At 32.5% G+C, this 27,867-nt stretch overlaps 1 protein-coding gene across 3 annotated transcripts in view; it reads left to right on the top strand.

Moving 5' to 3' along the window:
• Positions 1–27,867, top strand: part of LOC126979400 (glutathione hydrolase 1 proenzyme-like) — a 106,003-nt gene that overhangs the window by 26,896 nt on the left and 51,240 nt on the right. The window contains exons 1-2 of one of the 3 annotated variants that reach the window (XM_050828681.1): positions 2,751–2,915; positions 25,414–25,635. In XM_050828681.1, the coding sequence (XP_050684638.1) occupies positions 2,818–2,915; positions 25,414–25,635 (320 nt within the window). In that variant the 5' untranslated portion in view covers positions 2,751–2,817. Of the gene's footprint in view, positions 1–2,750; positions 2,916–23,668; positions 23,938–25,413; positions 25,636–27,867 lie in introns of those variants that run through there. The other 2 variants (XM_050828680.1, XM_050828683.1) reach the window with 2 other exon arrangements.

Here is a 27,867-nt window from a genome sequence, read left to right as displayed (position 1 = left end):
TTTTGCTTGTCTCAACTCTCAGGTAATTTATTTACTTCCTCGATGCATAAAACAACCTGAAAATCCTGAAATTTATTGGATTATAAATCAAATCAAATCAAAATCAATTTATTCACTTAGGTCACGGAAATGACACTTATGAATGTCAAAAAAATAAAATATTTATCTTATTGAATCTAGCGCTACTTCGTAAAGGGTTGAGCTAATGAGAAGAAGTAGCAAGAAACTCATTGCCACTCTTTTATATCAAGATTTACATTTAAGTACAGTGATTTACAAATCATTTCAAATTACAATATAAAATGTAAAATGATGCAACAGACACACTCAAACGTCAAATAGTCAATGTCTTACACGAGTAAGTCAAAAAAGTAAATGTAAATTAATACAAAAGTTATTGAGTACAGTAGCTGCATCATCCACATACACCATAAATAAATAAATAAAGGTATTCTGTGAGCATTTTATAAGCGATTATAATTTCCCCTGTTGATTCAAGTTTATGATGAATATTTAAATAAAACATTTACATAAAGTTTTTACATTAGATTTTGCGTAAAAGTTACATTTTTATTTTAGTTAACCCGATGTTTCAAGACCTTTCCAGATCTCGTTTTCATGGGTAAGGTATTTAAATATGTAAATGTGTAACATATTGGAAATTAAAAAAATATTTTTTAAATTATCTATCTATCTATATATATAAAAATGAATTGCTGTTCGTTAGTCTCGCTTAAAACTCGAGAACGGCTGGACCGATTTGGCTAATTTTGGTCTTGAATTATGTGTGGAAGTCCAGGGAAGGTTTAAAAGGTGAATAAATAGGAAAATGCTGCAAAATTAAATAAAAACAACAAAATTGGTTATCTTTGATGTGTCCATACTCCATACATAATTTCTATGAGAGAATTTATTGACGCACGGTTTGACAGTTCTGCTGTGAAGCAATTTCATTACGACAGCAGGGTGCATATTTTACGAAGTAATTTTTGATGTTATGATATATTATTGACAAATTCATATAAAACATTATTTTATTTATTATATACAGAACAACGTCTGTCGGGTCAGCTAGTCTATATATATAAAAATGAATAGCTGTTCGTTAGTCTCGCTAAAACTCGAGAACGGCTAGACCGATTTGGCTAATTATGGTCTTGAATTATTTGTGGAAGTCCAGAGAAGGATTAAAAGGTGAATAAATAGGAAAATGCTGCTAAATTAAATAAAAACAACAAATTTGTTTTTCCTTTGATGTGTCCATACATCATTTCTATGAGAGAATTTATTGACGCACGGTTTGACAGTTCTGCTGTGAAACAATTTTATCACGACAGCAGGGTGCATATTTTACGAAGTAATTTTTGATGTTATCATATATTATTGACAAATTCATATAAAAACATTATTTTATTTATTATATACAGAACAACGTCTGTCGGGTCAGCTAGTAATGTATATATCCTTAAATAGCGATACAGTGAATATTAAAATTAAAAATATCAGTGGGATTCAAATTGCTATAACAATAGCTACGTTATAATAATTAGTAATGATTTATAAATTTCTGTGAAGCATACAGATTACAATCAGTTGTGCAATCATTTACTTTGATGACACGACAGATTCGATGAAACTAATAATACAACTTCACTATTATTGCTGATGAAAATATAACTATTATTACGTCGTATTTTAAAGTTAATTGAAACATCGTATTAAACGGAAACATATATTTGTTAGTGTCAGTTAATACAGTTTGTTATTTTTAAGTTATATCCCTCACTCCTGTCCGAGCGCTCTTATCAACTGAGCCAACTGTCCGAGTGACGCATCGACCGTAAAATCTTAAAATATTGGTATGTCTTGTTCGACTCTTTGGTTGTGGCTCCATCTACAGGATCTACTTTACAGCTGATAACCTGCTCAACCCCAATAATTGCTAAACTACTGAAACATGATTTGATGAACGAAAGATTATATTCATAATTAATGTTTAGTGTTATTGAAGGATGAATCATGTAATTAACTTTCATTGCTACAATTTAAGGACCGAAGGTTGCATTTTTTAGAGGACGCAATTTTATTTTTGGGACATATACAAGTCAATAGAAGCTTAACCCCAAGTTAGTGCGGTTTCAGCTTTTGTCCCCCGGCCGCCATCTTGGAAAAAGGTTGTTCAAACACCTTTTTCCCGATATCTGGGAAAACTATGCATCCTACAAAAAAATCGTAAATACGTAACTTGTAGTAAATCGTTTTTGCCCTTAACTTAAAATTAAAGAAATTATAAGCAAAAAGGTGAGAAAATTTCTTCAGGATTTTGATATCTTCCGAGGCACGGACCTAGTGATATACCCGGAGACTGTGAAGATTTGAATGATTTAAATTTGATCATGACGATTGAAACAACTTCAAACAATCAGAAAAAAATGAAGCATGTATTTGAAAATAGAGAATCTTTAGGCTTGTAATATAATTATTATGTCTTTAAATTGAAGACGTATGTTAGCTACCTACTAGAGTACTAGTACCTAGCTGAGGCAGGTATATCTAATCTACAATCTTGCAGATGTTGTTGTTGATTTGATCCAAATCAAATCAAAATCACTATTTATGTAGGTCACAGAAATGACACACAATGAAATTGTAAAAATTCGACTGTGTAAACAAATTTCTAGTTATTTTGGAATAAAACCTGCTCGCCGAGTATGATGAACAAGCTCCTTAAAGTATAAGGTGTATAGTGTGAACACAGCACAACACGTTATCATACCGGTGTGAGCTTCCATTTGTGACGGCGGTGTGACGTGAACGATGAGTGATTCGAACCGGCACTTACTGACGCAGACCACCTTGAGCATCGATCATCCGAACAATGGTGTTTCAAAAGGCCCGAGAAATGGAAGCAACAGGTTAGAGCCGCACATTCTTGTGATTATCAACTTAGACTAAGATCTATAGAGAAATAGACGGGTGAATTTTCGATTGAAAATTAGGGTGCTTTTTCGATAATTGAGTCAAAATAAGGTGAAAAAGTAAATATTTCAATTCAAATAATTGCAGTGTATTTGGAACATAAAAAAGTAAGTTTTGATTAGAATTTCTCATATAAATTTTGAGGTTATGTGAAAAAAGTCTGAAAACAAAAGTTGTAGATCTTTTTATTACCTACAACTTTGCCATTAAACTTTTTCCCGAGGACTTGCAGTTTCGCCGAAAATCGAGATAAACCGTTTTTTACCCTTAAACACCCCCTCTTTTCTGCTTCTCAACCTCAGATCGCCCGTAATTTAGTTTTCCTTTTATTTTTGTTATATTCTCCTCCTTTTCCAATGGGTTTCGTCCTACTATTATTATTTTGGTTTCATAAATAAATAAATACTAATAATAATTTTGCAAATTACTTACCATATCATACTTTCCTATACTACAGGGTTAAATATTATGTTAATTGTAATCAAAGTTATGTAAAACCAATCTAGGTCATAATTCACTAGCTGTGGATGCATCGCTTAAATAACTAATTCAAAGAAAGGTTCAAATATCAAAACTAATTTTTCATAGTCGTCTCTGGGTCCAAGGGGCCATGTGTCGAAACCAAACGGCACCAAAATGTAAGACTCAATTTAGTCCAAATTGGATTCTCAAGTAACTATGTTTGTTTCAAATCAAATTAATTAAATTGGATCAAAAATGACACTTATTAATGTCAAAAGATATTTACGGTCGTTTTCAATAACATATCTCTAGTTACGGATATATTGCTATCACCGTTCAATGACAAGATCTTATCTAACCATACTTATTTCCAATATAGTTATATTATTAGTTATAGTCCAATGCAATCTGTCGATAGATTATTGAATTGTAAGTAAGCGTAACAGGATATATTTGTATACATCTACTAAGTTAAATTAAGGATAGATAGATTATTGTAAACGGCCGTTAACCATTTCCCACCACTTCGGAAAAGATTGAATTTTAATGACGACCTGTATAGCCGAGTGGCTAGCGATCCTACCTACTAAGCTAGAGGTCCCGGGTTCGAATCCCGGTAGGTGCAAGCATTTATATGATGAATATGGATGTTTGTTTCCGAGTCATGGATGTTTAAATGTATTTATGTATGTTTATATGTAAGTTATATGAATTTATGTATGTTTAAGTAAGTATATTGTATTAAATATATCATTGTCTTGTAACCCATAACACAGGCTATATAATATGCTTAACTTGGGGCAAGATAATTTGTGTAAAAAGTGTGTCAATATTATTATTATTATTAATGGAAAGAATTGGCAAGAAACTCATTGCCTCTTATTTAAATCAATATTGACAGCTTCATTATTTTACGAGTTATTTTAATTACAATTTATGTGAAGTGATGCAACAAAAATACTTAAACATTATGACTTACACGAGTTAGTTAAAAAAAGTGTGTGTTCTTCATGTACGCACGCAAGAAGTTAATAATTATTCTTTGGCGTAATAAAACAAAAATCCTTAAAAATATTATTAAATGTGCTATTTTAAGTTTGTAAAAAAAAAAACAATATTTACTATAGCAGGCATTAAATACAACCAAAAAAAATATTAATTAAATATCATTAAATTACTTTTATTCAGTTAGAGGGACATTATTTTTTATAGTTAAAAACTTGTATATAAATTTACAATTTAATGTGTTTTCCATTATTTGTGGTACAGTTGACATATAAATTACAAGAGGCTTAGTAGCTGAAGTATGATACAATAATGGTGAAATGGTCCTAGTTGACCAGTTAACGTCAGGGTGTCGAATCTGTGTGACGGTCTGCGCGCGCAACGTTATATTCACTCTTATTTAATTTCCGTAACTCGACAAAAAGTATAACTTCCAAATATTATATTAACTAAAAAAAACACAATATTGTCTATATTATATACTATAGTATAAACTATATCTGCATAAATTCATAACCACTAATATATAAAGGTAAAATTGGATAAATAACGATAAATTGGGAGAATATAAGCATTGGTAAATCTATATAGTAGTAACCATAATTATATCAATACATAGTATAAAACAAAGTCGCTTTCTCTGTCCCTATATCCCTATGTATGCTTAAGGCGAAGAGTAAGTAGAAAACACGCAAACATGATGTTTTTAGACAAGTTTTGTGGTAAAAGTATAGCATTTGGAGCTATGAACACTATTTAATATTGTTACACATATCCTTAAGTCTTATTTGTAGGTTGCTAATGCTTGCTGTTGGTTATAGTTAACACTGCCGAGCCTTTTTGAACTACCACATTTCTTTGAAGTTAAACAAGTTTTTTGGCATGGCGTGACGCATTTTTTTGGTACTTCTCTCAGAATAGTTATTCTTATAGCTTGTACTCTTTTGTGTAGGTTCATTTATTCAGATTAGTAGTGAATAACGAGGATTGTAATATAAACTATTTTCCACCCAAGAATTTTGAAAATATTGGCTTTGTTACATAGATGGCGGGCCGGCAGCCGTGAACTCATATCGCTCAAGGTCGCTGGCATTTAGTGTCGCCTTAAATCTTTAAAACTACGCAACGGATTTTGATGCGGTTTTTTTAGGCAGAGTGATTGAAGAGGAAGCTTTATATGTTTAAAAACATCCAATCAATAGTGGAGAAACACTGTTATTTTTGAGGTTTCTAATATGATGTCGTAAGTAATTACATTTTTTCCGCTTACATTGCAAACGCAGGCTGAACCCTACGAGATTTATCAAAATAATGTACTAAGTATTGTACAAATAGAAAAGGTCTACAGAAAACTCTGTTATGGTATATGTCTATCTCTTATAATAATAATAATAATAATAATAATATTGACACACTTTTACACAAATTATCTTGCCCCAAATTAAGCATATCCATATTATTGATATCCCACAATTTTTTTAAACAACAACATTATTTGTCATTTACTTTTTACGACAAATAATGGCTAATTTTCGAAGCGATTTTAACCAATACACCATTAATCCTTATCTAATTAATTACCTTAAATACATTGTTGATTTAATATTGATCTATATGGCCCTTTACAGCATATGATTTAAATGAATATATTCGAAGATATTACAGATTTAAAAGGAGCGTGCCAATAAATAGCGTGTCGGAGGCCACGGTTCTCCCAATAGAAAGCCACATTTTTATGAGTGTCAATATTAACCCGATAGATGAAAAGACTTTTTCGTTATAGTCTGATTTAAAAAATAAGCAGAATTAATGCAGTTGCGATGCGATCACTGCGTAGTATGTGTGGGGTAAGACTGACTGATAGAATTCCGAATGCGGTAATACGAGCGCGCTGTGGTTTTAAAGAGGATGGTGTGGCAAGATCTGTAAAAGGAATGCTGAAAAGGTTTGAACACGTGGAGCGAATGAGTGAAGAAAGAATGACGCATCAAATATATAAGGCAAGTGTGTGTGAGCAAGACGGTCGCGGGAGACCTCGTAGAACATTCTTCGACCAAATTGGGGCCGTTTTGAGAAAAGGAGACGTCCGAAGCACCCGCAACCGGCGAGCATGTTTGAAAAGAGTAATGAATGTAGAGGAAGCGCGTGAGGCTTGTAAGGATAGAAGCAAATGGCATTCTATTGTCTCTGCCTACCCCGACGGGAACAAGGCGTGAGTGTGTGTATGTATGTATGTTAAAAAATAAGTCAGAGAAAAAACGGTCGAACGCTACAAATACTTTATATGGCAAAACAACGTTTGCCGGGTCAGCTAGTTAATTATAAAATTAATACATGAACCAGAGTTTGTGATGACAGAATCCTCCAGCCCCCCATAAGTAGCGCCCGTTCACGAACTACAAAAAATACGCATGCAAGCGTAACCCTGATGAAGACACGAGCTTCGAGAACAGTGTTCAGCGAAAAATGTAATCCTCGATTCAAGTTCACTCTCCTAACTGCTACAACTTGTATTCAGCATTCTTGGCGTCAATATATCGAGCAATGTTGTGTATCCCTGGTCACTTAGAAGATAAGGCGAAATTGGCCTCTAAAAAGCTTGGTGTACTCAGTAGGGCGAGACAGTACTTCACTTCAAGCCTACAACTCGTGATGGCCAATTCGGCAATTTCGAGACTTAGAGAAAAGTCGTGAAAGGATTCATTCCCTCGATTTTTAAGAAACCAATACCTCCATATTTAGTTTTTTTTTTTAATTTATTAAACTTTTAACGGAAATCGACCCGAATGATTCCTTCAAAAAAAAATACAGCCTGTATTATTGGACCAATGGACTCTGTTGCTGATAAACAATCTTTGCAATGAAATGTATCACTGAAATTGAAAGAATATACCAATTTTTTTTGTTTTATTAGACAGATTTTTCTCAGAGATGAATATACAAATTATTTAAGTTCTCTTTAGTGTTAATTCCGCCAATATTTGTCTTTAAAACAATTCGACACGTGTTTCGCCTCTACACGAGGCATCCTCAGGACGTGTTGTCTCGCCAAAATCTGGCACGAGCTCGTGCCGAATTGTTTTAAAGACAAACGTGTCGAATTGTTTTAAAGACAAATATTGGCGGAATTAACACTAAAGAGAACTTAAATAATTTGTATAATTATGGATTTCCGCAAAGTGACGCCTTATTCAATAAATTTTCAGAGATGAATGTTTAATTTTTTTTGTATGATAGCGCAATTAATAAATATTGTATTTAACCACATAAATGCTAGTACTTTTATACTGGTATATAAAACAATTCATGCCAAATTAACTAATCATTCCAAAATACTAATTCTAAAATGCACGACGTTAATGTGTGAAAACTTCAGTTTTCACTTCTGCCGGTACTCGCGGAGTGCAACCCGTATTTTTTACCACATTCGCGTATTAGTACCAAATATAGTATTACTTTTATGATTTAAAGCGTACCGGTTTAAAACTGCTGAGTAACCATGTATATTACAAAAACATAACCAGTTGGACAAGTATCCGAGCATCCCTGAAATAATATGCTGCATAATTAATGTCGGAGATTGATGACCGATTATTATTCGAAAGATACGACGAGCTCACTACAAGTTCAATGAAAAAATATAAAACCAGTTATTGAAGTAAGCAAATTGACGACTCCGGTAGCCCAGTGGTTAGCAAGTTAGTAGGTTATCGTTGTCTTGTAACCGTATTACAGGCTATGCCAGTTTGGGGCAAGATAATTTGTGTAAAAGTGTGTCAATATTAAAAAAAAATATGTCTGTTAAATAATCCAACGATTGCATCGGTGATGTCAACGTAATTTTTTATTTACCTTCCTCAATAATTAAAGAAAAACTAAAAAAAAGCTTAAAAAACACGCCTAAATAGAAAATTTAACGAATACCGTAGAAAAAGACTATTATCAATGAGTTTGAACTAGGAGTAGTGTGATTAACAAGCGAATGTTCTATAGGCAGACATAAGTAAAATGGAGTCATTTTGTAAGTAAAAACCTTAAAATACACGTCAAGATTTAATAATTTTTTGATGCTTTTTTCAAAACTAAAGGTAAAACAGTATTACTTTAAACAGACTTACTTTTGAACCGCATTTTGGATAAAGATAAGGCAATTAGGTTCTTTGGAGGATACCAAAGATGTCCATTTCACTCGCTAAGTCCGATAAATATAGCAAATAAAAAAAAATTGGTCACGTAAGTGTTACCCACTCAGCATATTTGGACTTAAGATAAGAATAACCCTCATTTTTTATTCATCATTTCATGATTTTCAATGACCGAATGAAACTGAATCTATTAAAACGAACTGTTGGCAGCAGCCGGTTTCATTTGTTAAAGGTTATTAAAGTCGACGTAGAAAATAGAGAAAAAAAAAAGAATTTTAATGAAAACGCGAATAAATAAATTGTATAAAATTTGTGGTTGCTGTTACGGATTCATATTTCAAATGCGTAATGCCTCGTCTGACAACACAATATATTGAAAGGTCATTGTTTACTAATTAGCAGAGTTAGAACTTCAAAGTAACTCAATGTACACTGTTAAACCAAATATCATTAAGTTTATGAACATAAAAGCGTACGTTACAAAAACTCGTTAATAGTTATTTTCCAACCTTTATATGATGAAAGAGAGAGAAAATCTACTCAGACAACACGTTTTTGTTATTACTTGGTACCAGGCGAACAGAAGTGATGTAGAGATAGTATATTTATTTTTATGGAAGAGGACTTCCTTAAAGGCCGGCAACGCTCCCGTGTTTCCTCTGGTAGTGCAAGAGATTGTGGGCGGCGGTGATCACTTAACAACAGGTGACCCGTACGCTCGTTTGTCCTCCTATTCCATAAAAAAAAAGAGGAGAAACTGGCGTACGGGTCACCTGCTGATATTTTTGCTCTGAACTAAACAGTGTAAGTCCCAAAACTTACCACACATTCTCGTGCATCACAAGAGGTATTAGGTTCGTTTCCGGTTTTTTTTAAGGGTACATGTTGTATCGTCCTGAAAACAGCGCATTATAAAGTTCCTTCAAAACAAAACCAGAAGTAATAAACAAATTAGAAGCCAGGTGACGACAATTGATGTCACAGTGACCATGCGTAAACCATAAAAAATGTCGTTAAAACAACAATCAACTCGACTCATAACTCCCTCCGATTCGTCTTAAATTAATCAATACACATTGTATTTTTCTTCATTTATTCATCATACTATATTATTAGTTACAATAAATAAATATCCGGACGATCAAGCCTTGCTCGGATTTTTAAGAATATACAAAACTTGAACAAAAAAAATGCTAATAGGACTTCTGGATTCGAACCGGGGTCTTCTGCTTTCCGGATCACCCAATGTCCCATCTGAGCTATAATAGTCTTATATATAGTGGCGAAATTTACCTTTGTATTCTAATGTTTTTGTAGCTGTTTCTCATTCAAAATTAGATAAAACCATTTTTTTTTAATTGAAACCTAGCTATATTGATTTTTCACCCCCGAAATCCCCTGCATACTTAATTTTATGAAAATCGTTGGAGCCGTTTCCGAGATATATATATATATATATATATATATATATATATATATATATATATATATATATATACATGAATTGCTCGTTTAAAGATATAAGATAAACAATCAAAACAAATGTCGATAAAAAACTGGGTTTCTAGTAAATATGTAGTTGGCTTGAATATCTTTAATTTGGATGGTATTATGTAATATATAACAGAATAAATTGAAAACCATCGTTAGCTTTTACAATAATAAAATGATAAGATGTTTCAAAAGCCATTATATATAAACTGATAACTGTTTGATGTTAATAATTTGTAACGCCTACAGAATCGTATAATGCGCGCGCTAGTTCTTTTGACGTACAAATACCGTCACGTCGTGGACGCGAATGAGAACAGGCTCCTCCTGGATAAGAAGCAACGGACCCAGTCCATCCATTTTTTGATTCAATACCTTTTTTATAACGCTGTACCATAAGTTAGAAATATAAGTATTAATTATAAGACATTTAAAATTAAGTATATATCTAGTTAATAAGTATTTTAATAAATAAAATAATAACGATCCTCAATATTTCTTGCCTCTTCTTGCCAGTAAGCACCCACTAATATTTGGAAAGGAATAGAGAATCCAGTTAAATAAAATAATTGCTTGGTTATAATTAATAATATTAATTATATAATGTGTTGTCTACAGTTTATACTAAAATATAACAGATCAAGAATGTTACGTAATGTTTGAACTATGCAAGTCATTCATTGTTTCAATTTAATTACATGTAACAGGCAAGCAACACATGGCAATAAAAATTTATAATCACATCCCAAACGAAATTAAAAATAAAGAGAATCCTTCTCTATTTAAAAGACATCTTAAAATTTTTTTAAGTTTCAAAATGCTTCTACGATTTACCCGAATTTTTTAATTACAAGTGTGAGAATTGGTTACAATATAGTATAAAAATGTATAAGACCTATTTATTTTATGTATAACGTTGCTGTGCCCTTGCAGGGCGTCACATATTGTCTACCCATTAATGTACCAACCATCCTACTGTAAAATGTGACTTGCAATAAAATATTTTGATTTTGATTTGATTTGATTTGATTTGATTTGAAGCAACTTGCATCGTGTAAATGGCACTTTAGGCGCATTATTAGCGTTCATTATTTGAGATCATTATCTACCCTCTTACGGCCCACATCTTCCGCTTCTAGTTATCATAAACAATCAAAATACAGCATAATGCATCGATACCTACTTATTTCATAACAATAATGCATACAAATATTCAAATGTATATCTGACACAACTGATTTAGATTCAGATTTAAAATTAGGCAAAAGTAAGGGGATGGACGGAACGTAATTTCGATTTACGGAAAAGTTCTCTAAAACTCTGTAATTCTTTCAAGATGCCAGAAGAAGCCAGGTCTCTCCGCACATGCATAAATTTTGAGCTATCGTCCCCAAGAACAAACATTGGGTTTCGCGCGCCATTACACAGAATGTGTAAATCTTACAACAATAGTTTTCTCGACATCGACATATTTTCGTGCTCCCCTGCTGTGTTCAGACACAGTTTAGAATTATAATTAAAATCGTTCTTATCGTTGCCCCAAGTTTAGTTTTAATTAATTTCATTTCTCTACATCTTTTAAATTAGTTACTTCTGTGAATGTTCGCGTTTTGTGACTGTATACCTTTGATTTTTCTTTTTGTTAGTATTGTATTTGTGAAACATGTGTTAGGACGCATCTACATTTATATTTTGTATCTCTTTCCTATATTGTTCAGTTCTTGTGATGTGTTTGTTATGTTTCCTTGTAATAATAAATAAATAAATAAAAGATATATAACTGAATTCAAGCGGACTAATTTTGTATAAAATCTAGGAATAGCACTGATTTTTAATACATATTAACTGCATGTGACGTAAACCCTGACTGTCACAAATCAATTAGTTTCATTACGTTTCTAATATCGATTATTATGATAATTTATACAATAGTCTAAGATCTTAAGGTTGATAACTGCTTTTATCTATCTTTTTAGTGCAACTTAATTAGAGAATATTTCATATGTATTATATTATTACAGTGTTACATTAGTCAAAGTCAAAGTCAAAATATTTTATTGACATTAAATCAAAAGACTGCTCGTCAACGTCAATCATAAAAAATACAATTCAGATACATACATATTAATTACATAAAAGTTTAAACATATTTTCAAAACAATGCAAACCAGTGAAACAACACAAGGCTGAACCATATAATCCATAAAAAACAACTATAATACTATTTAATTCCATATTGTAATATCGTTTACTTACGTAATCTTCAATCTATACTAATATTATAAAGCTGCAGTGTTTGTTTCTCTGTTTGTTTGTTTGTTTGTTTGTTTGAACGCGCTAATCTCTGGTACTACTGGTCCGATTTGAATGATTCTTTCAGTGTTGGGTAGTCCATTTATCGAGGAAGGCTATAGGCTATGTTTTTTTTTAAATTAGGGATCCGTAATAAAATTGCTATTTTGTAACACAAAATCGAAAATCGGTGTAAAATCGAAAACCTATTTTTGCGTGCGCTGCAAAAACTATTGACAATAGAACAAAATGATGTACAGGCTATAATATAGGCAATATTTTATTACTTATAAAACTATCGCGCGAATTATACTTTATATGGCAAAACAACGTTTGCCGGGTCAGATAGTACTGTAATAAGCCTTCGACATAAGTCTGCATTTAATAATAGATTTAAATTTATTTATTGATAATTCAGATACACTTTTTGGTAATTTATTGTAAATTTTAATACTATCGCATGCAAAAGAATTGTTTATTTTACAGAGCCTAAAAGGGGGCACTATAAGCTTGTAGTTATTTCTAGTGTTCAAATTATGTTTGTCGCTTATTTTACTGTATAAATTATAATGTTTATGTACGTGCAGGAGATTACTGCCAGGTATCCTGATAAATATCAACATTTTGTCGCAAGCAACTTAAACCTGTTGTTAACGGTTAATTTCGCCTTTGAAAGCCGAAACTTACTAGAATACGCTTTACTACAATACTTTTTTTTTTTGTACGTGCTCAGTAAGCCTCAGGTAACAACCTAGTAAGGTATTAACAGTAAAGATAGTTCATAAGGTATCGCTTAAATAGTCCCACAAAAAACATGATTTGACCGTTTAACTTAAAAATCAAAAACTTCCTTAAATACTAACATTAAGTTTCTGATATTCATATAATAAGTATTTATTATTATAATATATTAAAATTATATCGTTAATTGAACTTAATTACTCGCTGAATTTAACTCGATAGTAAGGGTTGCATAAAAAATGGCCTCAAACAGTTGTTGCCATTATTTCAGTTAAGAGGAACGTCAGTACTCGTTCTAAATAATAATGAGCGAGAGAAGAGATGCGCACTAAAAACCAAGTAACTGCAGAAATCAGCCGCCGGATCCTGTACTAACAGTGATTTGCGAACGAACTTGCCGCATTACACGATGAATGAGTTTATGACGTATAAGGTCGCGTACACCACATTCTACTAGCTAGTAGGTTACCTGCAATATCACAATTCAGAACGGATAGCGCTTCCGTTTGTGAAGGTACTATTCATTCTGTACTGTATATGTAGTGAATAATGAGTGATTCAAACAGACAGCTGTTGCGGAAAAGTTCGTTGAGAAGACACGGTGTTGTACGACCAAAGAATCGGCATGTTTTCATCAAAGTGCCCGAAAGTGAAAGCAGGTTGGAATACTTACATTTCATTTTTAACTCATCTCTTGTCGTAATTAATAAGCTATGGACATGAAAACGTGATCTTAAAGTCTAACAAATCTTAATCAATGATTATTACATTAATATTTTTAATATTATATTATATATTAATACTAGCTGCCCCGACAGACGTTGTTCTGTAGATAGTAAAAAAACAACTGTTTTATATTTCAAAACATCAAAAATTATTTCGTTAATATGCTCCCTGTTGTTAGAATGAAATTGTTTCACAGCGGAACTGTCAAACCGTGCGTCACTAAATTCTCTCATAGAAAATATGTCCATACAAAACAAATATTGAAAATAAAAATATTTATGGGTCCCAAATCGAAATAAAAACTACCCTATCTCTCAAGTTGGACCAAACTGCACTCCATGAAGTAATCACCATTAAAATCCGTTCATTAGTTTAGGAGTCCATTGATGACAAACATTGTGACACGAGATTTATATATATTAAGATAATATTGTGATGTCGTGGCAATAGAAATTAATATTATGGTCTAACAGTTGTGTTGTTTTTTTTTTATGACAATAAGGAACGAGACGAGCAGGACGTTCAACTGATGGTAATTACAATTGAACCTAAATCAGTTGTGTCAGATATACATTTGTATATTTGTATGCATTATTGTTATGAAATAAGTAGGTATCGATGCATTATGCTCTATTGTGATTGTTTATGATAACTAGAAGCGGAAGATGTGGGCTGTAAGAGGGCAGATAATAATCCCAAATAATTACGCTAATAATGTGTCTAAAGTGCCATTTACACGATGCAAGTTGCTTGCCTGTTACATGTAATTAAATTGAAACAATGAATGACTTGCATAGTTCAAACAGTACGTAACATTATTGATCTGTTATATTTTAGTATAAACTGTAGACAACACATTATTTAATATAATTAATTATAACCAAGCAATTCTTCTTTTTAACTGGATTCTCTATTCCTTTGCAAATATTAGTGCAGCAGGTAGTGGGCGCTTAATGGCGAGAAGAGGCAAGAAATGTTGAGGATCTTTATTTATTTATTTATTTATTAAAAAGACTTACTAACTAGATATATACTTCTTTGATTTGACTATAACTACATATAATTTTAAATGCCTTATATTTAATACTTAAAGTACAGCGATATAAAAAAGGTATTGAATCAAAAAATGGATGACTGGGTCCGTTGGCTCTTATCCGGGTAGGCTTTATCAATTGATAAACCCTACCCATTACAATGCAGTGGCGCTCAGTATTCTTGAAAAATCAATAAATTCTGACAAATAATTGTCTCCTTGAGACATAAGATGTCAAGTCTCGTTTGCACAGTTACTGCTTCATGGCAGAAAAGGCGCCGTTGTGATACCCATAATCTAGCCGGCATTCTGTGCAAAGGAGCCTCCCACTGGTATCAATTGCAGTAGCGTTGATTTCTATAAATTCGCATTATAATGTAAATAATAACAAAGCTTAAAAATAAACTATACTTGGATTCGGGAACACTTCGAAAACTGAGAATAAATTGCAATAGATATCTTCCTTGCTATCTATAACAGCGTTTTTCTAAGTCTATAACTGTCAATAGGATATTAATAAATCGTGGCTATTGTTTCAACTAAAGATGATTGCTGACTCGCGCCTACATAATATTTGAGTTTACGAATTTACGACAAAGTTGAAGCATATTTGGACAGCATATTCACAAACTGAGGCTTAAACTTTAAAAGGTGAAATACTATCACATGTCCCATACTTATGAAAGCGAGTTTGACATTCAACGACTACGACATACGACTTAGGGACCTTCAGATATATAGTGAAGCAGTAATGTGTAAGCATTACTGTGTTTCGGTCTGAAGGGCGCCGTAGCTAGTGAAATTACTGGGCAAATGAGACTTATCATCTTGTCTCAAGTTGACGAGCGCAGTTGTAGTGCCGCTCAGAATTTTTGGAGTTTCAAGAATCCTGAGCGGCACTGCATTGTAATCGGCAGGGCGTATCAATTACCATTAGCTGAACGTCCTGCTCGTCTTGTACCTTATATTCATTAAAATGTATATATTTATATATATATATATATATATATATATATATATATATACTCCGAACTTAAAGGCATGCATCTTTCATTTTCATCTCAACTCCTGGTACTGCAGATTTCAATGGAACGTTGCTTTATTAATACCCATCACGCGAACCACTTACTCTTACCCCCTCAAATATTGATCTGAAACAAAGCGAGGAAGATAAAAAGGTGTTAAGGAATTTTAAAATACGGAAGGAAGTTAGTAAGAGACACGTTAGTTTTAATTAGGTATAGATACGGGGCTCAACGTATAATACCACAAGTGCTGACCAGGCAAACGTTGGTCGGCCATTTAAATTAAATAATCTGCCCGCGCATTGTATGAACTGTCATTGACTGAATTATATGAACTGCCAGTGTACTGGTATTTCTAATTCAAAATATATAGCTCCCGGGTAAGTAACGACCAACATGTCATATACTAAAACCTATTCCAAAACACGGTCCATCTTATGGTATAAGTATTATTCCGATCGGTTCAATAGTTTTCGCTGTATAATTCGGTGGCTAGAAGATAACAATATATTTAAGCTTTCACGGTTATTTCTAATAAACTCTGTAAGAAAAAGCGACTGTTTTAAACGTGCAGTCATTGACAGATTGCCAGACGGCTATAGTCTTGTAAAAAACGGAGATATTCGAAATCCACTACGTTATAAGCCACTTTTCGCTTTCAATCTTAGCCGGATTATACTTTTTCGCCATTTATTGTAATTATTATTTCAAACTTATATAAAATCACAGCACGTGTCATACTAAACTAAATTTCAATTTTTACATATATAAGTCTCGCCTCTTATTAAGAAATATATATTTACATCCTCCTTGTTTGATCCAAAAAAATATCCGTATCATAGATAATAAATACAGGATCATTGAAACTTCAATAATACTTAGAGACTCACGCATCCAGTATTAATGTAGTATTAATACATTTCAAAATATAGATATATTAGGGGGGATATTTTAGGGGGGAGATTTTAGGGGGGAGATTTTAGGGGGGAGATTTTTTTAGGGAAGTTAAGAATTTCTTGTTTATTTTTTATATTTAAATAATTTGGGAAATTTAATGATGGCTACTTGAAAGTTTCCACGTCATATATTATAAGCTGGACCTAGCAAAAGGTGGCAAATTCAAAAAAAAATTAATTAAAGAGGGAATAAATAATTTTGATACCTTTCCTATTTTTTTCATAACTCCTTACCGGTTATAATGTAATGGTTTTGGTATTTCAATTTCATATAGTAATTTTTTACATAATTCTTGTAAGTACATACATTATTGAGACACGAATACTTTGCAGTAAAATGTATTATTTAAAATTGTTACTTCAACGTACAAAAGGGATCATTTTATCTGAACCTATATTATTGAATAGGTAACAAACTACCTTTAGTGTAAGAACCATATTTAATGAAAACCACTACACAGCTGACGTGAGCATAAATATAAAAGCCATAAAGGAAGAATAACAGATTTGATATCTAAAATCTGGTTCTATAATTTCTATATCCATAGATTCGTCTGAACTACAGGAACTATCGGAACTGTCATACTTATGCTCAATGGTTCTGGCTCTTCAACATGCAGAATTTTATTCCTAACTAGTTGAGCCGACAGACGTTGTTCTGTATATAATGAATAAAATAATGTTTTTTTATTAATTTGTCTATAATATTTCACATCATCAAGAATTATTTCGTAAAATATGCACCCTGTTGTTGTAATGAAATTGTTTCACAGCAGAACTGTCAAACCGTGCGTCAATAAATTCTCTCATAGAAATTATGTATGGACACATCAAAGGAAAAACAAATTTGTTGTTTTTATTTAATTTAGCAGCATTTTCCTATTTATTCACCTTTTAAACCTTCTCTGGACTTCCACAAATAATTGAAGACCAAAATTAGCCAAATCGGTCCAGCCGCTCTCGAGTTTTAGCGACACTAATGAACAGCAATTCATTTTTATATATATAGATTGCTTGAAAGTCAATGCTATCTAAAATGGATATAGTAGCATGGTTGGGTCTTTTTTACCCTGTGTGCTCAATATACCTTCATTCGCTTTTTTTGTTCTTGAATCTTTTTAGTGTTCATATATTTATATCTGGAAGAACAAAAGAAATTACAACACTAAACATAATGTAAGTTATTTCATGTTAAATTTTTTTTTGTAATTTTAGTATTTTTTGCTTATTCAAGATATTTCTTCAAAATATTTACTCTGCCTTATTAAATCAATAGGTATAAATAGGTAATGTCTTTCAGTCGCAACCGACCGGACCATGTACAAATTAAGAGGAGAGGAAGATGAAAAAACAAATATTTTTATTCGAAATAAGATTTTAGATCACTTACTGCACGTCAAAATGTATGCCTTAGACCTGAGAAGAACTGGCGCATCACATCACTTTGATAATCGAAAATAATAACGTGAAAATGGGTTTGAGCATTACACAGAATTATACTGAAGAGTATGGAGAAGCTTTAGAACACCAGTTCAATTAAATTTTAGCAAAACATTACAGGTTAGAACCATGAGTAGTTTTGTATGGAGCCTGATCCAAGACCAGCAACGCTAAGAGCTAGGTTATTTTCAAAAGTCTTTAAATCTACTTCATTTCATTGCAACACTTAAAAAAAAAGATTAAAATAATTTAATTGCAACAAATATAGTATTTACAATTTATATAGAAGAACTAGCTGTGAATACCCGCTTCGGTGGGTCATTTTTAATTGTATAGTTATTTCTAAATGTTAAATAATAATTTATCACAACTTTCTTCGCAATTCGCTTCTATCGGGGGCTTTGAGCGTGGAGATCGAATCCAGAAATTCCGTAACGAAAATAACCTAACACCCCCCACTAGATGTTTATAGCTGATATTTCGACAACGTTGTTACTGTTGCCGTGGAACAGAGCGCGGTTATCACGTATGCTTATTGAGCAGAAGGTCCCAGGTTCGAGCCTGGGGTACGTCTCGATTTTTTTAAATATATATTTTTTTATCCCGTTTTTTTATTTTTTATTATTATGACAAGCATTTTTATTTAGTTTCACCTGTCCCGTTGTCTGTCTGAAATCAAATCTTGCAAATTAAATTTTACTCATTTCTTGCATTTTTTTAAATTAATTTTATCAAAAATAACCTCAATATTATTATTTTTGTATTTTCATTGTTGTTTTTGAAATATTAATAGTCGACAGTTGTGGTCCATTCAATGGGAAACGAGTGCCATCTTGTGTTAAAATATAAAACTACGATAAATAAATTTATCAGTTTCTTTTCATTTATTTAGGATAATTTTGTGGATCACTTAGTGTACACTGAAGAAGGGTAATACTTGGTACAAATGGTTATAAATTTCCACTTATTTTGGCTAGCGATTTCAACATCAACTTCGCTGATAAAAATCAGAGCGGCTTACAACTTTTCTTTCGAAAATATTGAATTTGAAAATGATCAACAAGAAACCAACAATATAAAAATTGACGCGGTATTTTCCAGATATTTAGAAGATATCAAGTCTGAAACTTATCTTTCTTATTTCAGTTTCCATAAACCTATAGTTTCAATGATAAATATTCCTGAATAACCTACATGTGTTGTAAGATAATAAAAATATTTTGAACAATATTAACTTCTCATTTATTTAATAAAAGAAAAAAAATTGTTTTCTTATCGGTCACCACACTCAAAAAGTGTAACTTGAATTAATTTCAAAGAAAAAAAAAACAAAGGAAAAAAATACTGCATAAATGAAATATATAAATAATTATAATTGCATAAGTTAATAAAAAAATGCTATGCAATAACTTAACCACGGCAGTCCCCGAGTGCCACACTTCTTTTTTCATAGAAAAATCACATTTTCTTTTTTCTTATTAAGTTATACTGGGATATTTAAGATTATTGAAGAGATTTTTTGATCATTCTAAAATTTTCGAAAATATTTTCATTTGATTAGAATTTTCTAAAGAAAGAAGAAAGAAAACTTTTCAAATAATGCAAGAAATCTCTAGATCATTCTGGAACAATCCAAATCATTTTAGATTAATAATAATCACACCTTACCAGTGGGAGGCTCCTTTGCACAGGATGCCGGCTAGATTATGGGTACCACAACGGCGCCTATTTCTGCCGTGAAGCAGTAATGTGTAAGCATTACTGTGTTTCGGTCTGAAGGGCGCCGTAGCTAGTGAAATTACTGGGCAAATGAGACTTAACATCTTATGTCTCAAGGTTACGAGCGCAATTGTGGTGCCGCTCAGAATTTTTGAGTTTTTCAAGAATCCTGAGCGGCACTGCATTGTAATGGGCAGGGCGTATCAATTACCATCAGCTGACGTCCTGCTCGTCTCGTCCCTTATTATCATAAAAAAAAAAAACTTTATTAGAAACGACATATTTCAACCTCCGTATCTTCTACAACACTGCGACTGCGACGTGCAGTTTTAGCTGAAAAGTGAAATATACCTCAATTTTATGCTACAATTGCGACATTAAATAAACAGACGGGTAGAACTACTTGAAATCTAGTACCCGCTAGCTATCATACGCACTGACACCTACTTCGTGTCGTCTTAAGCGACCACGTAAGGGTGATTAAAATTTTGTTTCCTAAATATATAATTTGTTTGTTTGAAAATTTTAATTATTCTTCTTTATATTTTAAAATTTATTTATGATTAAAGTTAGATAGGTCTATCCGTGTGTTCATTTAATGTCGCCATCATAGCGTCACGCTGTATATACTTGCTGTACATACCTAGGCTACGCTGGGCCCTTTCATTTTTCATAAAAATACAGACGAGCGAAACTAAATTGCACTGGTGTCTTTAATTAACAGTTCCTCTTTATTTTGGTGACCAAAACTACATATCTTTAATTTAAATTTTATAACCATGTAAGCAGTTCTGGCTCCGCGGTCATATTGAATTATAAAATTTAAGAAAAAGCCCCTAGAGATGTTACTAAAATTCTCGGTTTGTAGTTATTGCTCTGTTCTAGCTGAGTCCACGTAATTTTGCCCCCTCCAGAGGGAGACAGCATCCACCATTAGGTACAGTGTCTAGGCCTCATAGATCCTATTCACTCTGAACGAATTATGAATATTCCAGTTCTTCAATATAGTTCCTATAGCTATCTACTGATAAGGTGGTTGTGCCCACAACTCTGTGCACCCTCAGGTAGCACAGGTTTACCACCTCCAGAGGGAGACAGCAAGAGGATCTACCATTAGGTGTACCACTATAGTGTCAAGGATTCATACAGAGTTATGCGTACTCTTCGAAAGAAACCTCTTTTTCTCATAGATCCTATTCAATCTGAACTAATTACGAATATTTCAGTTCTTCAATAGATATTCCTGTTGGGTTTCAGACCATTTTGACTCAGGTTCCTTTATTAAGCTCACCAAGAAAAAGGGATTATTTCAAAGGTTCGAGGAAAGTAAGGTACAAGGGATAGTGGTTGCAAATAATAACCCGCGATTACTGCCTGGGGGAAAAAAGTAATAAATACATATTTTTATTTTTGTATGTTAATAATATATAGGAAGCTTGCTTATAAACAACCAATTAAATATGGCCTAGACGTATGTAAGAGGTATTTTTTAGAACTTGTTCTAAACAAGTTTCCTTATAAATACTTAATAAAACATACTTCCGGCAACTGATCCCGCATTCGGTACGCACTCGTATTTCACTAGCGATACATAATTCATGCGAAAGCGTGAATTATATTATGTTGGTTCAATGACGCTATATACATATAAATATAAGGACATATCATTCGCTGTCTGATAGCGGAACCGCAAAAGTGTGCTTAAAGGCAATAATATAAGGGAAAAAACGGAAACCTTATTGATTCGTCATGTCTGTATGTCACAGCCGCTTTTTCCGAAACTATAAGAACTGTTGAAACTTGGTAAGTACCTAGACATCTAGGTACTTACTAAGTTCAAATATAAATATTTTTATTCAAAATAGGATATAAAATCACTTATTGAAAGTCAAAAACCTCCGTCCATTCCAACAGAACGCGCGCAAGAACGGGCCTAACAAACTCAGCGGGCTTTTTTTTCATAAAAATGGTTACATGGTTACAAAGTAATATCGTACAATTAAACTTATTATTTAATAGCCTGAGGGCGGTTGCACCATTGACAATCTGTGTTACCATTAAGAAAGTCATTTATGTTAAGGCACGGTCATACCTCAATATCCTCAAAAAATGGTTTCTTGGAGAGTCGATTACAACATAAACCAATGAAAATATTCCGACGCAAAAACTACAGTACACAAAGAAGGATTCAAAGAAAATTTTGAACCTAATAGAATTTATATATATAATTTGAAATATCCAATAAAAAATTTGGAAGATGCTTCCCAAAAATAAACTTTGGAGTCAAAAATCTCCGAATTTTCAAGTATAACAACATACTTCATTATTTTTTAAAGAATTTAATAGAATTAGTACTTTTCTAAGACCTTAACCGAACGATTTTTCAATTTAATATGTAACTTCCGAATAAACATAAGAAAATCATTAAAATAAATGCCCATTTGCAGCTTAGCCATATGATCAACACAAATATTCCTAATCAGTCCCCGCCTTAAAGAAATAATTGTTTTACACTGCTGCTTATTAACACAGAATATTTTAAGCGACTGTAGTAAATGCGGCAATGTATAGATAAAGCAGTCGAAGATGGTGTAATTTGTGTCATGTTCCATATTTCGGCTTTGTTTTTTTACGACGTGATTTGTCTAACCATTGATTTTCTATACATAATAGAACATCAATTGTTGGTATTATTTTTAAGTTGATATTATTTGTTTTTTATATGTGTTAACTGTTTCCTTTCCAATATTGTCAGGTTGATCAGATCATTCGTTAAAAGTAAGTTTTTGTTATATATTAGCTACAAGTTGATGCACATCATTTCCAAAAAATAATCTGCATGCATCAACTAACGTGACAATGTAGGCTATGCTATATTGTCGGGACTTCTTGTTAATATCCATGCAAAACTTGAATTGATTTAATCAAATTATTCTTTCATTGTTTACTGAAAATGTCGAGCAAATGGACAAGTATCGTAAAACTATTTTCGAATGTCAAATGTCAAAATTTAATATGCCCAATGTATAAAAGATAAAGCCTGCAAAAAGGAAGTATTCATTTAATAATATTTATGAATATTGTAATAAAATTACAGTCTCTCGCGGAATTCAAGATATTCGTTTTTTGAAGTTTTATTCGAAAAGGATAATTTATTATAAATATGATAATATAACACGTCATATCAAGGACAGAAGGGCCCCCATTTAACCGCCATACATTTTAAACTTGAGGGATGTATGATTACCTAAGTATTACGGTTAGGGTTTAATAAAAACTAGTACCTAATAAGTAATAAGTATAATGTTCATAATAAAAATACTTTACCAAATCATGAATAACAATAACTGTGCAAACATTTGTTCACACCAAAAAAAAAATAGATTTTGACTTACACAATCATGTACTGATAAAAAAATAATACTTAAGTATAACGCCTACCTTTTATATCATAGCAAATACACGCGCAACAGATTTATAAAAGTAAGTTTATAGGCGTTTAACTTCACGCCATCTCTAATGCAACAGCTGATTTACGTACTAAATCAGGGAGAACGAAGTAAGTGCTGATAAACTGTACAGTTATTGATTACCCAAACATCGCGAAGTTCAGTTTAATAGAACATGCAGCTTACAAACAGTAAACCTACAGAATAATGATTCAAGGTCAGATTTTATGACGCTTGATATTAAAGGAGTGGTCAATAACTTCCAGCAGGTTTTCTAATTCAGTTGGTTTCTGGTGCTAACACCGTGTTTGTAAAAATGGGGCATATGTTTCACGATGGCTTACACAGGAGAAGTTTTATCAGCACTCATGCTAATGAGCTGCCGATGGGAACAATGAGGCTAGCTTCTCCTTTACATAGATTTGCGGTTTTTCAGGGAGACATAACCATTGACACTAGAACTCGCCGTCCAAGGTGAGTACTTTGATTTTGAGTTAAATAATCAATTTTATTAAAAAGCGCTTTACGAGAACCTAATCATAATAATTATAGTTGCTTAATATATTTTTCAAATTCAATTTCTTATATTACAATACGGTTATAAAAATTGAGCATCAAATCCGTATGTTCAAGGTATTCATAACTTATTCAAATTGCGAATTTTTTCTCTAAATTAGTATTTATGTATTATGTTGTATTGTTTTTAAATTCAGAAACAGGATATTGCGTTGTTTTTATATTCATACATATTTATTTACGCTTCTAATGTAAAAAAAATTAAGATTATGCTAACGATAAACGTGTTATAATTATGACGCAAGATAGTTTTATGATTGAGATGAAGAAAAATAATGAAAACAATCACAGTCACTAAAACAAACGCTCTGATAGTAGAAAAATATATATTCAATATGTGACACTTGTAATTATCCTAGTTATACTGGTTCAAAGCCAAAATACTGAAACTATTGTCATCCATCTTTGAGTACCTACATGCCTAGGTCTCACTTTCCTTAAACTCTATAATATTATACTAGTGGTTGCATTCCCAACTAAAGGTTTTATCTCAATAAAATGTTTAAAAAGGTATAACAGAGACAGTTGTCATACTGAAACATGCAGGGCAAGCCTGTCAGCCATTAAGTTGGCATAGCGACATCCCATTCTGCACGAACGCACGACAAAGGGAAGATATTACAATGATATTATAATTATTTCCCCCATAATAAAGTGCAATAACAATAAATCTTATTTCTTGCAATCTTTCGACAGACCAAAACACATCAATTTACACGAAGGCAGAGATTAGGGAGTGTCATTGAGATTATGTGCACGCTCATCTAGCTTCTTCCATTAGCATCAACACTTTCATTCGTCCGTCCTTATTTTGGGTACTCTACCTGTCCCCTTTTAAAAACATTCACAACATGATCGTGGAATATACACCTAGGCTAAACTTTTCCAACATTTCCAATCTCTTTAGCTCTGTAATATACTATGCATTCAGTCTACTTTCATCCATTACATTTGCATGACTAATCCACCAAAAAATCTCACTTCACAGCATTCTCTTTCATTATATCTTAATCAGTCTTTCAAATTAACTATGCAAATATCATATTTCTACCACACTTATTTTGTTTTCAATATTATTTTGCCATTCGCAACATTTGCTACCACAAGTATATCAACAGGCCTCGATGAACAGCCTATACTACCTATGTGGGTATGCTGAGCTGGTATGATCATAGTAAAGCAAATTAGGAATGTAAACAAACACACTAAAACAGGTGTTTATTTATGTCTATTTATCTATGTGTTGTCCAGCAGTGGACGTCTTGCGACTGAAATGAGCGGAACCTAAGTAGTTATATATCTTCAAAAGATTTTTTTATATTTTCCTAGTTAAAATGGCCGTTTTCAGATCATTAAAAGCTATATTTGTTCCAGACCCAAGAAGGTAAAGACGAAACTGGTGATCGGTGGGTTGGTGTGTCTAGTGCTGCTCTCGGCGCTCGGTGGCTTCCTCATCGGCCGCGCGGACTACAGAAACTCGAGGTTCTACGAGCCACCGGATCCGGTAGACCCTCTGCCACCCTCGCCGTCATGGCTACACGTGTTCAAAAGAGCCGCCGTCTGCACAGACGCCCCTCCTTGCTCAGACATTGGCAGGTAACGTACCCACCAACCACACTAAGGCAGAACAATATCTATAGAGCGTAGATACTAATTAGATTTAACTCAAGTAAAGCTAAGCTGAGTGTAAGCTTAGCATTATCTTTGTTTTCGTTTTTATAGTCATTTGACAGCTGAAATTATTTTGAGCTTCAGCTAAGACAGCCTAATGCAAATGGCAAGTTTGCGTTTTATTTCTTTCAGCTAGGTTTTATGTGAGTAAAGTCTGAGTAAAGTCTTTAAGTGCCTATACTCTATATATCTCCCTCTTAGGAGCAACTGCAACTGACTATAATACTATGATGTTTGCTTCCTTTTAAGGCGACACTAAATGCCAGCGACCTTGAGCGATATGAGTTCACGGCTTCCAGCCCGCCATCTATGTAACAAAGCCAATATTTTCAAAATTCTTGCGTGGAAAACAGTTTATATGCTTACAATCCTAGTTATTCATTACTAATCTGAATAAATATACCTACACAAAAAAGTAAAGCTATAAGAATATCTTTTCTGAGAGTTGTACTAAAAAAATTGCGTCATGCCATGCCAAAAAACTTGTTTAACTGCAAGGAAAAGCGGTAGTTCAAAAAGGCTCTGGAGTGAAAACTATAACCAACAGCAAGCATTAGAAACCTACAAATAAGACTTAAGTATATGTGTAACGGGATTAAGTAGTGTTCATAGCTCGAAATGCTATATTTTCACCAAAAAACTTGTCTAAAAACACATTGTTTGCATGTTTTCTGCTTACTCTTCGCCGTAATGTTCCTGCGAACCTAAAACCTATTAGCGTGTGAACAAACAACGATCATTTATTTTATTTTACATAATCAATTGGTTTAAAGATTCTCATAAGACTATTACTACTACTAATACGTTTTAAATCACTTTATGAGAATTTTTCATATTACTTAAGTACTATTATATATTCTTTGACAGTACCTACATTATTACTCAATATTAATTATCCCGCGGTATATATGCAACTGGCTGTGACCATCATGACTAAATAATAGTTCAAACATTTTATTGGTAACTTCTTAAAAGGAAGAAAAAGATTATTTTCATTAAAGATTCCAATGACGCTCTAGAACGTCATTGAAAGATTCAAACCAATAGTGTTTAAACCAAAATGAATACATGGAGATGTGCAATGTTTCTGCTTAAAGTTTTTAAACTATTTGCAATATAAATCGCAATGTAAGAATGTAGGATTTTTGTTATATTAGAGGGGGCAATCGGGCAAATTAATAATAATCATGTAGGTAATCTATGCATGTAATAATAATATTTATTTGCCCTAAACATGGTATACAATGGTGTTATAAGACAATAAAAAGTTAAAATGTTTTAGTAGCACTGTGGTGCACAAGTGGTGGGAAGTAAATACAAGCTATGATCATCAGCAATACCAAAAGGCAAGGGTTCAAGGGTGCTTCGCGATTTTGGAACGCCAGACATCTATATTATTATGATGTTAGTCATTTTTTTCAAAATTTTGTTTTCGGTGGTGAAATTCAAAAAGATGGTTACCTAAGTAATTCCGGACGGTCCGGCTCAATTCGGTTGTAACTCTAGGACACAACGTAACTGCTACTCATGAAGATTATGAACTTTTAAAAATATTAAAAAAATAATTTTGCGAATATATGAACATACTGTCCTTAAAAAAATGATTATCGAAAAATTTAGAAAGCAACTGAGGCGCGAAAGTTGTATAGTTTTACTACTCGCCAATAGATGGCGTTCATTTCTTATTTTAATCGTAAGCATTTTACTTTCGTCTAAGGTAAGTAAAAACTTAGGTAATTGATAAGCACTGATTTGAGCAAAAAGCCAGTTTCATGATAATAATAACAAAATCAGTTGAATAACACAAATTGTAAATTTAGTTTGTTGTTTTCAAAAACAATGCAAATACATCTCAGATTGCATCATTACGTAATACACCAGATGTTGCCAGATTCATGAAGTTTCCCAATCATAAGGTATTAATAATCTAAGAACAATTTGTTGATATAAAACCTACCTTATTATTAAATATAAACAATATATTATTATAATATTTTAACTACTGATAGATATTATATATAAATTTACATATACTTTCGTCTTTTAAATGTTAAATATTATTAGAAAATTTGAAAATACAACATGCCATAATTCTGGCCTAGTTGAAATTTAAAGGATATTGAGACGAATCCAAAATATTTTACTGTAACTGTTTTG

The sequence above is a fragment of the Leptidea sinapis genome, chromosome 3, assembly GCF_905404315.1.
Source record: "Leptidea sinapis chromosome 3, ilLepSina1.1, whole genome shotgun sequence".
Taxonomy (NCBI): domain Eukaryota; kingdom Metazoa; phylum Arthropoda; class Insecta; order Lepidoptera; family Pieridae; genus Leptidea; species Leptidea sinapis.
The sequence above is the reverse complement of the archived record's forward strand: the minus strand, read 5'-3'. Positions and strand labels throughout refer to the sequence as shown.